Source organism: Myripristis murdjan, chromosome 16 (genome assembly GCF_902150065.1).
Source record: "Myripristis murdjan chromosome 16, fMyrMur1.1, whole genome shotgun sequence".
In the NCBI taxonomy this organism is placed as follows: domain Eukaryota; kingdom Metazoa; phylum Chordata; class Actinopteri; order Holocentriformes; family Holocentridae; genus Myripristis; species Myripristis murdjan.
In genome coordinates, this window is record NC_043995.1 from 27,955,667 (window position 1) to 27,972,905 (window position 17,239).

Sequence of the window (17,239 nt, forward strand, 5' to 3'; positions counted from 1 at the left end):
CACAGGTCTAGTGAAGGACTGGGCTTCATCATCCTGTTCCACCATCAACAGCTGCAGAAAAGAAACCACGCTACCCCGGGCCTGCCCAACGCACAAGCCAGCCAAGTGCCTGCTTAGGGCCCCCGTGGCCACCAGAGGGCCCCCAACCTTGCAACCGCCACCCGTGGCCCCTGCCAACATACTGTCTTTCAGAGGCTAGACCAGGTTCAGTTTCAAAGCTGGAATGGAGAAACTGGTGTCATATAAAACTAGACAACCTTAGGAACCCATTGTTACCAGGTAAGCAACACAGCTACAACTGATCACACTGATAAAGGGTGTGTTACATTTCCAGTCGGCATGTGAATAATCAAGCACTGATGATAGTCAATAGTATTGGCAGTGCCAGGGTAGTGGGGGGCCCCAAATCAAATTTTGCTCAGGGCCCCATAAAGGCTTGGGACGGCTCTGCCTCTCAGGGGACAAGTGGAGCCAAAACATGCTAGGAAAATGCATAACAAAAAACAGTGGACCCCCTCACTGTGGGGGTCCAGCATTCAGGCCTGCAGCGTCCTCTCGGTGGACGCCACAGGCCTGAATGCTTGACGCTTGTCCAGAATGTGGTGAAGGATGAACTCTCAGAGGTGCATCTGTCTTTGTAATGAAGGCTTTATGCACTGCAGCCCTGCTATATAATATCCCTCTCTATGTACAGTATATTTAGGACAATTGGTGCTTCATCCCTGCAGTTGAATTCCAGAGACTTGTAGTGTTGCAGTGGCCCAGCACCTTGCACACACACTTAATGCTGCTTTTTTCCCCCTTAAATTTATCTGTATATTTCAGGGTTATTAAGATTACATTACTCATTACAGTCTCGGGTGAGGTTAGTATCATTATCTTAAAGTGTCAAAATATTAGGCGGTTAATCTAAAAGACATCCTCACAGATTGAAAGGTATATGATATGGAAAGACTCTGGTATTTATTTTATACCCACAGGAGTCAGCTCATTGTGTTGTGTTTGTGCATCTAACATTTGCAGACTTCACTGAGGACTGACAACATGTAATGATTAATGCAGTGTGGTTAAATGTCAAGATGGATGTAATTATCTTCCACAATGTGCAGAAAACACTGGTCCTGAGCTCCAGTGCAATTATTTCAGCCCAGTTTGAAATTCAATTGCAGTGAGCTTTCCCTCTAACTGCAAATCAATAAAAAGTTATTCAGAGTGATCATCTATACCCTGTGATGAAACATTTACACCCTTATGGGATGACAGTGCTCCCATCCACAGGGCACGAGGGCTCACTGAACGGTTTGATGAGGATGAAAATGATGTAAATCCTGACGCTGTGGCCTACACACTCACCACATCTCAACCCAGATGAGCAGCTCTGGGAGATTCTGGAGCGATGTGTCAGACAGCGCTCCCATCATCTCACCACCATCATCAAAACACCAAATGAGGAAATCTCTTCTGGAAGAGTGGAGCTCCATCCTATTAGGAGACTTCCAGAGACTTTGAAGCTGTTCTCATGGCTCAGCACCTTAATAAGACACCTTATGTTGATTTTCCATTTAATTTGTCACCCATCTGTGTGCCAGTGTGAGTTTTTTTTTTTTTTTTTTGCAAATGAATTTAGATGGACTTTGACTTACTTTATAAACTAGTGCCCATAAATTAGGGCTGAAAGATATATCATTACTATATCGTTATCCTGATATGAACATGCAAGAAATTAATTTATCAAAAGGCAACGATATGGACGATATCAAATTTAGGGTTAGGGGTTGCCTATGACAGTGATTGGCCTGCTCTGATCAATAAAATACCTTAAGTAACTGCATTTTTTTTAATGTCCATTTGGTGTTATTATGCTGTTTTGATGAGTTCTTAATTTTATCTGTTGCTACACTTAAAATGTCAAGCAAGTGTGAACCTATAGTCACATTGCATATCGTATCACTATAGTTGGCATACATATCGAGTTATGAAATTGTGTCCATATCATGCAGGCCTACCATGAATAGAAAAAAAAAAAATGAAAACTTTCCAGGGTATCCCCTTCGATGTAGGTAGGTAGGTAGGTAGATATCCACAGATTACAAATTAAGTAAATAAAAAAATAGAAATAAAGAATAAGATCTAAGTATAACAGAATAAGATCTGAGTACAACAGAATAACCTAAGTACAACCCAGTGTGCAAAAAGCAATGTGCAACAAAAAAAAAAAAACAGAAAAAACCGTGTGCATGGGTGTATAAAATGTGCATAGAGGTAGGTCAATGTGCAAATTTAGAAGAAATATACAGTATACACATGATAAATAGCAGTAAGCAATATAGACACTATGAACAAGGATTATAAAAAGATAGGAATATGAACAATTTCAACAGAAGTAATAACAGTTAAACAGCAGTGGAAAATAACCTAACCTGAGGAACACACGCTCCGACCGAGGTTCAGAGTTATGACTTTCTGTCATTGCATTGCATCCTAATAAACATCATCAGCCGAAGTTAATCTTTAGGAATTGTGAAATTATCGATCACCACCAGACACTTGTCATCTCACCTGAGATTATAATCAGCGCACAGTCCCGTAACTCAGCCACAGCGCACTAAAACCACGTGTCCTGACTGTAGTGCCCTTGAGCAAAAAAGGCTGAATCTGCAGCTAGTGGCTCGCTGACGGTCATCTAAGCCCCTCAAATGCAAATATAAAGTGTAACTTGAGGCTGTCCAGATTGGAGAGGACCGGTGCCTTCAGTCCGCTGCAGCCGCGGTGACTTCCGTTCCGCAGAAGGCGTCAAGGCGAGAGGCAGTCAGCAGCCGAGACGGTGGCGGAGGTCCAGACACAATAGAGGGTAAGTTTTGACCGACCAAATCACGTATTTGTTGGATAATCACCCGGCCGATCAAAGAGCACGACTCGGTCTCAAGCCTGTGTGTATTTCCAGGTGAAGTCGGCGGATATTTGCTGGTTACACACGGGCTGAAAGACGAGCAAACAAACAACACGGTCGCGGTTAGTTGATTCGCTCGGAAAAGGCTCCGGCTACGTGCTGGATCTCAATAGTTGTCTGCTGCGCGTTCGCTGTCTCCCTTCCCGGTCCTTAAATGACACCATTTCTCGGTCGACTTTACAAAAATGCATTGCCGTTCGTGTGAAATCTGCACGAACCGCACCCGAAACTGTAAGTGTGTGTGTCGATGTGCTTTAAAGGGACGCTTGGCGAGCAGATTCCCCCCCTCCTCCTCTCGTTCCGCTCCAGGGAGTAGTCTGCACCGGCCCTGAAGTCGAGGCCCGAGTGTTCATTACCATTTGGAGTTTGGGGCTAACGCTAGCAGGTTTAGCACTAGATGGCAGGGCAAAACACCACCTCGGCAACACAATGCAGACATTTACGCATGAGGTGCACATTGTAAGTGAGGTTAACGATGTGTAAAACGGCGTAAATTAGGGAAACAGAGGGAGAAAAGCCAGTCGGTTGAGCTAGCATGTCAGCTAATGGCAGTGCGTCCATCATCACGGAAACGCTAGCGTTAGCTTTGTTTGCACCCCCACACCCCCTCCCACACACACACACACACACACACACACACAGGGCTTGGGTTAATCGCCTCTTGAATTGATGTAAACACACATTACAGGTCTTGCAGGTATGCTCAAGTTGAATTATCTCAAAGCTCTGTGGCTTAATAACCACCTAATAACGTTGTGTTTAATGCAGGTATGTCATTTCAAGAAGTTTAAAGTCCAAGGTAGGAATTCACCAGCAGTCAAATATTGTTTAATTTTGCCTGTGGCTGCAGGGTCTGTCTGTTCTAGTGGCCCCTTTGGCAGGTAACCAGCAATTGCTTTTCTTAAGCATGCAAATGGGTGGTTATAAATAGGGAAGGTGGCTGGTGACATTTGGAGCCCATCAGCTACTGGAGGCAGCCACTGGAAAAAAAAAACAAATTAGCATCCACCTCGGTTAGAGCTCCTATAAACCTGCTCTGCCTGTGCAGGAGCGTGTTGTGTCTCACTTTACGCTTTCCCCTGCATCAGGTTCCTGCACTTCTCCAATCCAGACCGGTATGTCGGATGAGGATTCCCGTGCCAGCACCAGCTCTTCCTCATCTCCCTCCTCCTCTAGCCAGAACAGACAGAGGGACACGCCTTGCAAGAAACGCGAGAGCAAAGCCAGCATGAGCAAGACCTCCAAGCTGCTTTCCACCAGCGCCAAAAGGTAGCCAAGAAAAAAAAAAACAAAAAAAAATCATCATCATAATGAAAGGCATCTGGTTGGAAAGTGATGAGTCTGTTATTACACCCTGAGGTGCCTCACGTAAAACCTCACTATCAATCAACTTTTGCCCTTCATCTCCAAATTGTGCTTCAGTTAAATTGCTCTCTGGTCCAAAATAAGGTAATCATTTTGGGATTTGACTTTGACAGAGACGCACCTGGTAATAAAATGAGCTTCATTTTAGTCCACTTAAAAGGAAAATCCACCCCATGAAACAGGCCCATTTACACCTAGAGCAATAACTATAACGATAACTATTGAAATGTTTAAATTGTTATGAGCAAATCTAAATAACTTTATCTAACACCTTAATTAGCAACAGAGTAAAATTGATTTGTTGTTGAAAAAACAAACGAACAAAAAAAAAAAAGCTTAATTAGAAGGGTTTTGCAAAAAAGCAACCAAGCCTATTTAACCAATATAACCAAGCTTATTGGTATGATTTGTTGTGCTTGGCAAGCTATCACATTGGTCTTAAACACAAAAACACCAGTAAAAAAAAACAAAGTGTTCCTCACTACTTAATGTTAAAGGGATGGTAAGCTAAAATGCGCAATTTTTCATTAAAATACTACTCATCATCATCATTGGGTGTAGAAATCATGAACCTATGAGAGTTTCTGTGCATGTTGATTCCTCCTGACTCACTTTGACTCGTTTTGCTGGGGATTAAAAAGTTACAACCAGGAGATATCTCTGTTATTAAAAGGAGCAGCAGTAAATGTCAGGTTTGGCTGACAGCGAGTCGCGATCAAAGAGCAGGGGCTTCTTTCTAGACTCAACCGCAAGATGTGTTGCGTTTTGAGTAATGACTGCAGCTCTCACTCTTTTCCTGACTGCAAGAACTCTCGCTCTCACTGTCACCACAAACAGCGCCTTTGCTCGCTCCAGCGACGCTTAAAAACCAACAGCTGGATGCAACAGGTTGAGGTGTGCTCTCAGAGGGTTGTCACAAGGCATTTTGGAAAATGTAGGAAATGACTCAAGCAAATTAAACTTAATAAGCATCTACTGGAATGTACTGAATATGAATATTGATGGCATGTAGCACTTAAAGAGGCTCTAAGGATCAAGCCTTGCTTTTAATTTATGCCTCTTCTGTTTGTGGGCGAAAAGCATCTTCTTCGGGCTTTGTTGCTTTTTATTGTTGACCATCTTTTTATAGAATGATGTGCTCATGCTCCACCAGTGACCGATTTTTTTAATCTCTCCGTATGCAGGATTCAGAAAGAGCTGGCTGATATCACACTGGACCCTCCGCCAAACTGCAGGTGGGTTTCAGTCCTGATCAAAGTCCACAGGATCTCGCACACCGGTGTATTCATGTACTGTCAGGTTTATTGACAAAACTGCGGTGTTTCATGTTTTCATTCAGCGCTGGTGCACCACAGCTAGATATCCACCATCACTGCCTGAGAAAATGTGGCGTTTGAGATGCAGCACAGGTTTTTTTTTTTCTTTAAATTTAAAGGAAAAACATTAGGAATGCATTAAATCCCTCGCTGGCTAAAATGGGTGAGGTTGTCGAAGTAAAAGTAAAATCACCTGCAGGCACAACTGCAGCATAGAGAAAACACAGTTAGTCTCCAACCTGAGGACTTTCATATGGCTGACCCTCCTACAGCTAGCCTTATGGTAGTCTAGTGATCATTGAGACCATCTGGGGCTCGATAATCAGGCCCCCCGTCACAGCAATCATCCACCCTGCTGAGGGGCCCTTGAGCAAGACAGTAAATCCCCGCCAGCCTGCGGGCGGCTGCTCTGTAGCTTACTCTGACCTTTGACCTCCCTGTGGACGGGGAGAAGAGAAAAGAGGAATCTCTCCCCCATCGATCACGAGACCTGAAAAGGAAGAGCCTAAAGCCACAGGCAAGACCAAGAATGAAGACGAACGGGGTATTTGCTGCAACCTGAAAGGGGGCGAAACTGCTGTAAACAGTAGCGGCCAAAAACCACAAGGTTTCTATTTTGATTTTTGCACCATTACTGTTGCTGCTTTTCTTCGGACTTTTTCAGTTGTTGTTGTTGTTGTTTTTTCAAGTGTAAAACATTGACTTCTAAGGCTGACAGAAGACAAATTCTGAATGGAAACTAGCACCAGACAAATATTAGTGAATTTTATTTTGTTGATACTACCACCCACCTTAACTGGAAACCACAGCTTGGTCGGTGGCCTGGTCAGAGCGAAACAGGCCGCTGAATTTTGGAGTTAAGCCACTGCTTTGAGCCGTAAACAAAAACAAGTTAGTCCCCAGCGCTTGACACAGATTATTCATTTTTCAAGAGAGCCAGACATTGTTCCAGTTTTATCTGAGGATATCAAAATGTGTTTTAATTCATGAATATTCATAATGAGATCCGAGGTGGCCCCACTGTTTACCAGACATGTTACAGTGGGACTCGGTGAGGAAAGCAAATGGCATGTTTAATTATATCGCATAATATGCTTCAGTCAGGAGAAAGTTTAATTTTGAAGTATTCAAAAGTTGAAGTGCTGATATTAGTGTCAATATTTGCAGTTTTAAATTAAATACCGTACTTTCTGTAGTCTGAAAAAAGTACAATATGGCTCAGAACCATGACCTTTACTGTTTTGATTTTTTTAGTTACTGTTGCTTCCTTTTTTGGACTTTGTCGTTGAAATAAAATAATAGTTTGGCAACTTAACCTGGCCCGTCAGCACTTTCTCTAGTTTTTTTTTTTTTCTGCAAAAGGCATCAAACAAAAATGGCAGCAACACTGGAGAGGAATTGTAGGGCATGCTGAAATTAAGTGCCTTATAATTTTGGATGGTTTTCAGTGAAGCATTTGATGACAAGTCAGAATTTGAGAGAAAAAGAGAATCACCCTTGAAGGTTGCTGCCTGCTTTTGTGGCCGACTGTGCCATGACTCGAGCGTGATGAGGCTTTTGATTAGGCTAATGGCCTCGGTTTTGTGTTGATTGATAAATGACTGAAAGTTTTGAGAATGAATGATGCTGCAATATGGTGGCAACAACAGGCCTGTGTCATTTATACCAATTCATTATGCACTGCCTAATTAGAAGAATGGGGCACACCGCTAAAAATATAGCCTGCCTAAATAAATGATGGAGTGAGGCGGATATTGAATTGAGCACCCTGGAATATAATAATGTACCTAATTTAATAACTTCAGTGTTCAAAATCTGAAAATAAATTCAACCTTTAACTTATTTTTAAAGTGGAAGGGCTGAATTTTTAGCGACCGCTGTCGTGGATGCAATTTTTTTTTTACTCACATTTCTTGGAGAGGGAGTGAATTGTTTTTCCTTTTGAATTTTCTGAATTTCATAAAGTCCTATCTGTCCAATCATATCATGAGATGCTAGTAGAAATGCATTGATCTAATTTCTTTCTGCTTTGTTGCTGATCCAAATGATTTAATATTGAGCGCTGAACTGATAAACCAGCAGCAAACTTGTTAGACACAGTCTTCTGCTCAGCTGATATCCATGCAAGTTCACTGTACTCCTCTTGAACGGTATTTCTTTAAACGCCCGGAGTCATGTTGTAATTAGCTATGCTGCTGCCACTCCTCAAAAGTTTTTGCATGACCAACATTGCAATTAGCTATTCGACTGCTTTTGGCCTTCATTTCAAAGTAATTCCAGACTTGAAAACGTGGCTGCTGCTCGGCCGCTTGAAGACGATGCGCCACACTGCTGTATGTGGCACAGGACGCTTATTTGTGTATATTTGCTTAAATGGATTGCAGAGGGGGAATTTAAATAGGCAAACGCATTAGTGACTGATCAAACAACCAGGGGCGAATACCTCAGAAATTTCCACGATTGTAACTGATCACCATCCTGGATATTGGATTGGTGAATCCCTGTGTTTAAATAATGATAAAACGAGATGATCAAAGGCAAAGAGAGTAATGGGAATGGAGACTGAGCGGCAGTCTGCCTCAGAAAGAAAAGGCTTGTCATCCCTTAAATTCTGCCACGTCTTTTCTCATTTATGTACACTTGCCTTGTGGGGTAGAGTGACTTGTTTGGAGAAAAAACAAGGGAAAGAGGGATGCTGTGAGGAGTTTCCAGCAAAAACGAGTGCTGTATAATATTTTGACTTGTTTCACTTTTTAAATTGATCATGCACAAAAAAAAAAAAGGTACATGGAAGTCAGAGAATTTCATTTTTTGTGTTTCCACTTCAGTCGGTTATTCCAAACTCGATGCTCTCAGTGGATTATTCTGACTTCAGATATGCCTGGGCGTTGTGCTGACACACTGCCAGACGTCCATGTCTGCGTTGATCAAAAAGCACAGCGTGGCACCGCATCTCCCCCCCGCCCCCGGGAGCTTCGGATCAATACTGTTATGTCTTGTAGTCATGAGCCCCAGGGGGGTTAAGACCACATGTTCAGCATGTACGAGGAATTAAGGCTGGGCCACTTTGAGGAAAATCGATTCGGATCATGATGTGCAGACGTATCATCGGGGATTTGCTTTGAATGGAGGCATCTTTTGAATGATTCACAGAGGGAGGGCAGCTTTCCTCACTCAGCATTTAAAGGGGAAATCCACTGAAACTGTCTCCATCATGTCTAATATGCAAAAGCAGTCATTTCTTTTAAGATTTCCCAAGTGTTTTTTTTTTTTTTGTATGTCTAAATTAAATCAAATGGCCACATCAGACTGCATCACTTCTTTGACTTTATGGACACTAAACAGCCATTTCCCCCTTGTTTCTAATTCATTAATATCTGTATTTTATTTCCAAATGCTGGGTTAGGGTTAGTCAAGTTGCTTTTTACTTGAGTCCGGGCGCTTCCATAATCTTGGAGAGAGGCAAAAAAAAAAGGGAATTTTGGTCCAAAAGTCGAAATTTAATGGTGCATGCCAGCCAGAGGTTGAATGGAGGCCAGCACACAGTCATTTTTTTTGCATAAGTCTGCTGAACATTGCAAATATAATGCCCACATACCCAGGCTTTGCTGCCAGTAAGTTTCACTTGTGCAGCGCTTCAGCTCAGTGTGCGTTTTCTTCAGGCAGTGTACGCTTGAATGGAGAAAGGATGAATACACATATTTCACACTGTAGACTACACACCATATTGATTAATTCATTGACAAGGCTCCCTTTGGGTCTGTTTGAAGCAGCAGCGTGTAATCTTTATCGACAGTTTTTGTCTATTAACATGTATTGTCTCATGAACATGCAGTTTGCACGAGGAGTAGACTTTAAAAATACTGGGAACAAGATTCACTCTGTGGGAATCCTCTTACTTCTTCTTCAACTTCTGTTTCTTTTCTTTCTTTCTTTTTTTCCCCCTGCACATGAGAAAGCTCTGCTCGCCTTGCGCTGTGCAATCCTTTTTATGTTCAAAGTTGCTGTTTTTTTTATTTATTTATTTAATTGAGCTCACTGAGAGACAGAAAACCTTGATTCTTCTGCTGAATAGTGCTTTAGAAATAAGAGTCGCAGCGCATGTGTACAGGTTTCTTTGTATTTTTTTAAGCACTTGAAATACAAATGCATAGAATTTGCTTCAAGAAAGCGCTTTCATCCCTACAGCTGATATGCTTTGCACAGGTTTCCCACGGGTCACGAAATTTAATTATTGGGATAAGTCGTGGAATAGCAGGGAATTTTGTCGGCCTCATTTTAAAACAAAAACAAAACAAAACAAAACAGTAACTCATTCACCACTAGATATTTATTTTTCATTTTGTTCATGTGATGTTCACTTCCCTCACAGAACAAAAAATGGAATAATAAACTTCAGCAAAACCACTGAATCTGAATTTTGGTCAAGGAAAAAAAAATCCTCACGTTAACTCTAGAAGTCATAGTAATTCAATGTTTTAGTCATGGAAAATGTCAGCGAATTTCAGATTTGTCTGGGGCTGGGTGCTAAACTTGGATGGTTTTGTGGTGCTGTCTGAATTGCTTCACTGCCATCGACTATCAAAAGATGCCATGGTCCTGAAATTTGGTACCAAATGAAATTCACTACCAAATTTCATTACCTAAGGAGAAAATCCCACAGCGTCAGCGAGCCAATAAGCATGTGACATGCTTGTGCCAAGATAATAATGATGCTGGTGATTGGCTGTCCAAATTTACATGTTGCAGAGGCATACAGGAGAAACTCTAAGTTACACCCAGAGATTTTATAAAACTGTTTTTATAATGACATTTTATAAAACTGGTATTGAAAAAAGTATCATTCAGGACACGGGATCGACGTCAGGTATTTGTCACAGAGTTAGAAACCTGTTAGTTCACCAGGAGTTCCTCACAGCACGACACCAGAGAAAAATGTTTAGGCAGCTGATAATCTCTTTTCATCCCATTTAATAAATTGCAGTCTGCACCTCTGAAGTACCTGCTGCTGCAATGCCAACATTTACTCCAGTCAGCCGTGCAGCCCTAAGTGTGTTTTTTGCTCCTCTCCTGCAGTGCTGGTCCTAAAGGAGACAACATCTATGAGTGGAGGTCGACCATCCTTGGACCACCGGGCTCCGTGTACGAGGGAGGGGTCTTCTTCCTGGACATCGCCTTCACACCCGACTACCCCTTCAAGCCCCCCAAGGTACTGAGATTAAAACTCCATGTCACTCAAAGGTTGATCCCCTAAATTGATCTTCATCAGGGCTTCAGTTAATAGCAAAATAATCAAAAACTTTAAAGCAGCACCAGGCAAATTCACACATTGGCGGCTTCAAATGGAAGCAGGAGATAAGCAGGGGAGAAAATTGAACTTACCCAAAACTTACCCATGTAACCTGACAGGAAACTGCACACACCCCATTCATTCTTACCAACCCAGACTCCAACTTACTAAAGCCTTTTATGTGGGCAGAAACTTTTGGCGTGCACTAAGTCGGTGACGTAACCTCTGATTCGTCAAGGCGGTTGCTTTGCACCGATGTGGAGTCTTTAAGAAGACTTTGAACACTGAAAACATTTAAGCACCAACTAATGGTTCAAGTTAATCTGAACTCCTTTTTATTGTGTGTTATTTATTTATGCGAAGCACCTTAACTCCATGTCAAATTCCTTGTTTGTGAAAACTTGGCAATAAAGATCTTTCTGATTTGTTTTATACAGAAGCGATGCCAAAGACATGAGAGAGGCTAAAGATGTAACGTTGAGTTTGCTTCTCACTGAACGGAGCCTTCACTCTTACTCTGCTCTTACATTTCACGATAGTCTCAGATCAAAACACGGTTTTCAGGTGCAAGGCAAACCTACCCTGTTTGAAAAAGATTCACATTCCCTTGTGTGGATCTCTCTCATGCCAAATGTAGTAAACAGTATAAAATTCTCCCGGAAAAGCACAAGTTCTCGTTCTCAAATCGATCCCGAGGAGTATGTTTGCTGCTCCAGTCCTCTGTGCAACACTAGTTCACAAATGCCCTGCTGGGTATTTATACTATGCCACGCAGCGCTGCCTAACAAATGCTGAATTAGTGTGGTTTAATCAATATGATGTGTCAAGGTTGTTTTTCTAATAATTCAGTACTGTTAATGTTTGTTTTCTCTTTCAGGGATTAAATTCTCCTTGTTTTTTTTGCTGTTGCTTTTGTCCTGTTGGTTCCTCATGCATCCACATTTGAAGTTAAAAGCTCTTCCTTTAGCCTCTGCAAAAGAAAAAAAAAAAAAAACATGGGTAGTGATTAATTTTTCTATCCCCACAGGAATATTTGGACCAATTACGCTCTGCAGTGTGACAGATATTGCTATTATGGTGCCAGTGAAAACAGATACCGATTTAAAAAGCAGTGTCTGTTGTTTTGTTGGGGATTTTTTTTTTCCCAGTAAAGTTTTATTTGCACCAGGATAAAACAGAAATGAACTCATTAAAAAGACAGTGGTATTACAGATTGGAAAAAGCTCGGGGAGAAGTAAATAATTATACTCGTATCAAAATTTGCTCTGTCGAGATTGGAAAAAAAAAAAAAATACCCAGGGGGCTCATGGAGACATCTTACCACAAAACAACCAACATAAACAATAAAACCAGAATTTCTAAGTGCTGTTGCTCTGATTAGAAAATAAAGCAAATGGACTGATAGGAGCTGTTAAAATGAGACTGTTTTTGAGCTCTCTAATGCCACACAACTTGAAACCCTGAAAGAAATTCTACTTTTTTGGGGGTGGATCTGTGTGGAAATGAACATTTGCAAGAATAATGACAATAATATGAACTGTTCGCTCAGTAACACCTGCACGCTGGTTTGCTTTGTAAGACAGGCATACTAAGATTCTTAAAATTATATTCAAGTTAGCTCTTGTATCAGGATTAATACCCATGTAAGTGCTCTGTCTTTGGAAATTAAAGCCCTGGATAAGTGAAAGTGTAATTTATGTAGGCGTATCCACACTTGTCAAACTGTTAGAAGCTTATCTGACTGCTGACAACAAGTCAGCAACAGATGTGGTTTAAAGGGTTTTTTTTTTTTTTACAGCTCACATTTTTCTGAGCAGTGTCAGAGTTTGAGTGCAGTGTGTGTATGCTGACCGGTAGAAATTGCATTGAATTAGAGCTGCGTGATGTATATTGTTTCAGCGTTGTCATCGTGATGAGCACGTGCGTATTAGTCACAATGCAGGATGTGTGAGGTCAAGTAAGGCAAATTAACTCAAAGTCTTTGTGCTACAGCGTTTTTTTGTTGTTGTTTTTTTGCTGCTTAATACAAAAGAACAGCTTGAGGGTTCTCATTTTCCTTGACTAGTTTACACGAGAAGTCCATGTGATGGATCATAATTCAGTCTGATTTAAGAGTTCTTGGATAAACAAAGTTTGAAAATTAACATCACACATACACCAAACGTGCAGTATACAGATCTGAACTTACATTTTGTCGGCATATAGATAAATCTGTTGTTTGAGTTTTTACCATCCTCAGCTGTGCCGGGAAGTCTACCACTGTTTGGCATGCACAGTATGTGTTTATCTTCCACCACACAGATTAAGCACACATCTGAACTTGGTTAGAAATGGCTGATTACATGTAAATGACACAGCTGAGACACATAAGCCCGTTTGGAAAATGTATTAAGAAATATGTTGATTTTCCTAAACACCTCTCTCTGTTCCCTCTCTGCTTGTCCATGCCGTGTTGGAGGAGGTTAATTTAGAAGAGGATAGACTTATAAAGTAGCCAAATGATGAAAAACATGATTTTTAATTATTTATCTGAACATGAATAACACACTGCCTGTATCTGGTGAAATTTCCTGTATTTTTTTTTTATATCGCAATATATATCTGAGGAGATTTTCAGTCATCCAGGTCATTCAGCATCGCAGTATATAATTCCAGAATTGCAGAAAAATAAAGATATCGCAATGCCAGTTCCCTCCAATACGGTGCAGCCCTCCAACAAATGAGGAATTGGTGGTTTGGTGTCGAATTCTGTGAAAGCAAAAGTAACAGCTGCCTTGAAGGAAGTGGTCCTCCTGTCATGTTACTCAAGATTATTTCCTGGCAGTTTAAAGAAAGTGCCTCTTTGCCGCCACCAGAGGGCTTTCGTCTCCCAGATTTAGTGTTTCGTGCAGCGCCATCTGAAGCTTTGATAGATCCCGGCCCACTGCAACACTGACTTACAGCCCTAAACCAAAACTGACACAGATTCTAAAAATACATCAGCCCTGCAACTGTTAACCCCTTTTTACTAAACTGAACCGAATCAAATACAGGAAAATTCACCAGTTGACATGCACTGTTATTGGTTTTTGGTTTTATTTAATAAATAAATAAAATAAATTTGGATTTGGAAACTCATCATGGTTTTTGATTGTGCTGTTGACATTAATAAGAATAACATGAAGTGCAACATGAGGATTCAAATGTACCTCATGTTTTAGCAGAGGTGGAAAGTAAACAGTAAGCATCTTTGCTGAAGCACAGCAGTTTAAAGGTTCTCCCACTTCAGTTCTTTCGTTTAGTGAGACTTCCTGCTTTTCCTGCATTATACTTCAGAGGGAAATAGTGCACTTTTTACTGCACTGCATTCATGTGACGGCTGGAGTTACCAGTTACTTGGCAGGAGAATCTTCTCCATGCAAAGCATCAAAAATGCCTCGTCACAGTGTAAATTAGCCAACAGGATATAGAGCAGATAAAGCCACACAAGTCACACTCTGAAAAAGATCAGTCTTCATAATTAGTACTTCTACATTTCATAACTAAAGTACATTTTTACTGGTCATACTAAAAAAAACTTTTACCCCTGGAACATATTTAATTCATGACTTCAGCGTTTAATGGAGTTTTTACATTATGGTATTTCTGCTGTTATTTAAGTGAGGGATATGAGTACTTTTCCCAGGATCATAAATGATCGATTTATGAATGAATTATTACAACAAGACTGACAGTAACAATAGCATAAATGCAGGGATGGCAGAAAATGCTTTGGTTTTTGATGACGCTGATGCTGAGCTGCGGTGCCTTTGTGTCTTCAGGTCACGTTTCGTACGAGGATCTACCACTGCAACATCAACAGTCAGGGTGTGATCTGTCTGGACATCCTGAAGGACAACTGGAGCCCCGCCCTCACCATCTCCAAGGTGCTGCTGTCCATCTGCTCCCTGCTCACAGACTGTAACCCAGGTGAGACCCACAGCGCTCGCACCGGCGTGTCGATGAAGTCCGGGAAGGCCAAACACCTTCACTGAATGAAATCGATGTTCAGACAGCAAACAGATTCAATTCATTCTTCAAATCTGATGTGCAAGGCCGACTGTCTGTTTCATAATTTACAAGCGAGCAGCGCGGATTTGAGCTGTAGAGAATAATAAGTTTGACATGACTCTCGTTGTTATAGTAACACTCCAGACGTGCTTATGCTGACTAAAGGCGTGTTTTCTGTCCATGGCTGGCTGCAGCAGCAAGCTGTAATCTAATATGCCACAGCAGAGAAAGCATTTATAGCACTAAACACCGGTGTCAGTGACAGAGGAGGCCTGTAGGGGTCGTGTTGTTGAGAAGACGTGAAACATCTTCATGTGTCCACACACCGCTACTCTCTGCTGGCTGTTTGTTTTTCTGTGCTGTTGTCTCAGTTTGTGGCAGAAAATACATGAAGGAAAAAAACACTAGAAATCACTATCTCAGAGGTCAGGCTGAGCTGCATTTTTCAGACACACGTGAGTGTAATCACATTTCACGCGTCCTATGAATGCGATTTCAATCTGACCTCAGAAGATCAGATTCCATGGGAGACTTTTATACTCGATTGGTTTGAAGCCAAAATGTTTTTCATATTTTAGGCACGTTTCGAGAACTGGATTGGTTGGATGACCTGCTCACTATGGAAAGAGTAGTTATTATAACCTTCAGGAAACATGACTGATCATGTGCAGCCAAAAAGACACAGGAGAAGCTGTGCTTCATGTTGTTATGATCAGCCGCCATCAACCACATGGGAACGCTGTGTCCTGCTGTCCTCCTGTCACAGAACGCGTCCAAGTTCAGGTTCAGGTTTATTTAGACGCCCCAAATCCCTGCCTCACTGCTGCAGGGCGCACAGTTAAATGATGTTGGTGTTACAAATCGGTGGTCCATATTACCATTTCAATTGTTGTGTTTCTTTGGTAGTACTGTGGTAAATTGCTAGGTTAGTGATGACTGCTGGAGGGGAGATTTTCTCTGTCAGGTGATCCACAACGCTCACCAGTTCACAGTTCAGCGTTTCACAGAGCAGCGTCATGTCTCCTCCGCTGTCCTGTTCGTTTTCTGACAGAGGAGTCACTTCCCAGTACATCATCTTCATGCAAATTAAGTGTTTCCAGTGCATTAACTTGTTTTCAAAAAAAAAAAAAAAAAAAAAAAAAGGCAAAACCAGCCCAAGCGAGTGTAAAAACTTTTTTTGCGAATTCGAACTGAATTGAGTTTTGCTGTTTCATCAGCCTTTTCTAATGTGATACTTCCAAATGTGCATAAAAATACCTTGATGGAAACACGGCTATTTAGATTTAGAGCAAATTTCCAACTTGTACTGAATATTGCTGCAGGACATGAGTGCCAGAGGCATGCTGGTAAATTTTACTTGTGTTTAGTAAAAAGTTGTCGATCCTGCCTGCACCTTGACAGGTAACTCTGGAGGCTCGTTTCCGTTCTGTCAATACGATGGTCTGATATGAGTGAAACAGGCTGGAGGTCACCAGCAACTGTGGTGCATACACATTTCTAAAAAATCATTTTCCGCCCCTGATGAAGTGAAATTTTTTTTTTTTTTAAAGTGATGAATATCTTTCGTAGATTTATCAAAAGACATAAGCTTTTGAAATTGGATTGCAGTCTCAATATGATCTCAGATTTTCTACTAGTTGAATATTTTTTGGGTGAACTCAGAGGAAAATAATCTGATGGAAAGGCAAAGAGCATTTACTATTGTGTGAAAATATGACTTAATAAAATCCTTACTAGACAGATTATGAGGTAAGTTGATAGTCATTTCAGTCTCTTGAGCCAAATCTTAATAAAAGTAAAGCAAAATGAACACACCTGGTGAATAAAGTATAATATTGTCAGTCGTATGCTCATTTTTGAACACTTTTGGCAGTGACACATGCTTGTAGGTCCATTTGTGAATTCTTCCTCTCCGGCACAGAACGTGTTTTTCACTGTGTTTTGTCAGTGTTTCATCATTTTAACGTGCAGATAAACTAAATCTCAACCTCTGTTTCTGCTCAGCCGATCCCCTTGTTGGAAGCATCGCCACCCAGTACACGACTAACAGAGCGGAACATGACCGAACAGCCAAACAGTGGACGAAGCGATACGCCACATAAGCCCGCACAGGAGGCCAGTGTGTGTGTCGGGGGGGCGGGACGAGGCTGGGGGGAGGGGTCCGGGTGGTTTGTGTTTGGGGGTTATTTCTATCTCAGATTTTTAGTACTTTATTGTCTGGTATATTTTTTGCTTCCTGATTAAGTTATCTCCGCAAATATGGTAATAAAGAAAAACAATGAAAAGGAA

General features: G+C 41.4%; 1 protein-coding gene across 2 annotated transcripts; it reads left to right on the forward strand.

Annotated features, from left to right (window-relative positions):
- Positions 1 to 2,653: 2,653 nt before the first annotated feature.
- Positions 2,654 to 17,239, forward strand: LOC115373600 (ubiquitin-conjugating enzyme E2 E1-like). 2 transcript variants are annotated; one of them, XM_030072090.1, is made up of 7 exons: positions 2,654 to 2,851; positions 3,719 to 3,749; positions 4,039 to 4,219; positions 5,500 to 5,550; positions 10,708 to 10,840; positions 14,722 to 14,869; positions 16,955 to 17,239. In XM_030072090.1, the coding sequence occupies exons 3-7, from the start codon at positions 4,068 to 4,070 to the stop codon at positions 17,050 to 17,052; spliced, it is 582 nt and encodes a 193-aa protein (XP_029927950.1). In that variant the 5' UTR covers positions 2,654 to 2,851; positions 3,719 to 3,749; positions 4,039 to 4,067; the 3' UTR covers positions 17,053 to 17,239. The 2 variants fall into 2 exon arrangements, with proteins under 2 accessions (XP_029927950.1, XP_029927949.1); XM_030072089.1 differs by lacking the exon at positions 3,719 to 3,749 and having other exon boundaries at positions 2,657 to 2,851.

Bases quoted from the DNA above. Each gene is read 5' to 3' on its own strand.
- LOC115373600 (XM_030072090.1), top strand. From the start codon at position 4,068: ATGTCGGATGAGGATTCCCGTGCCAGCACCAGCTCTTCCTCATCTCCC. The intron at 10,841-14,721 runs GTACTGAGATTA...TTGTGTCTTCAG, and splicing joins ACCCCTTCAAGCCCCCCAAG to GTCACGTTTCGTACGAGGAT. The intron at 14,870-16,954 runs GTGAGACCCACA...GTTTCTGCTCAG, and splicing joins GCTCACAGACTGTAACCCAG to CCGATCCCCTTGTTGGAAGC.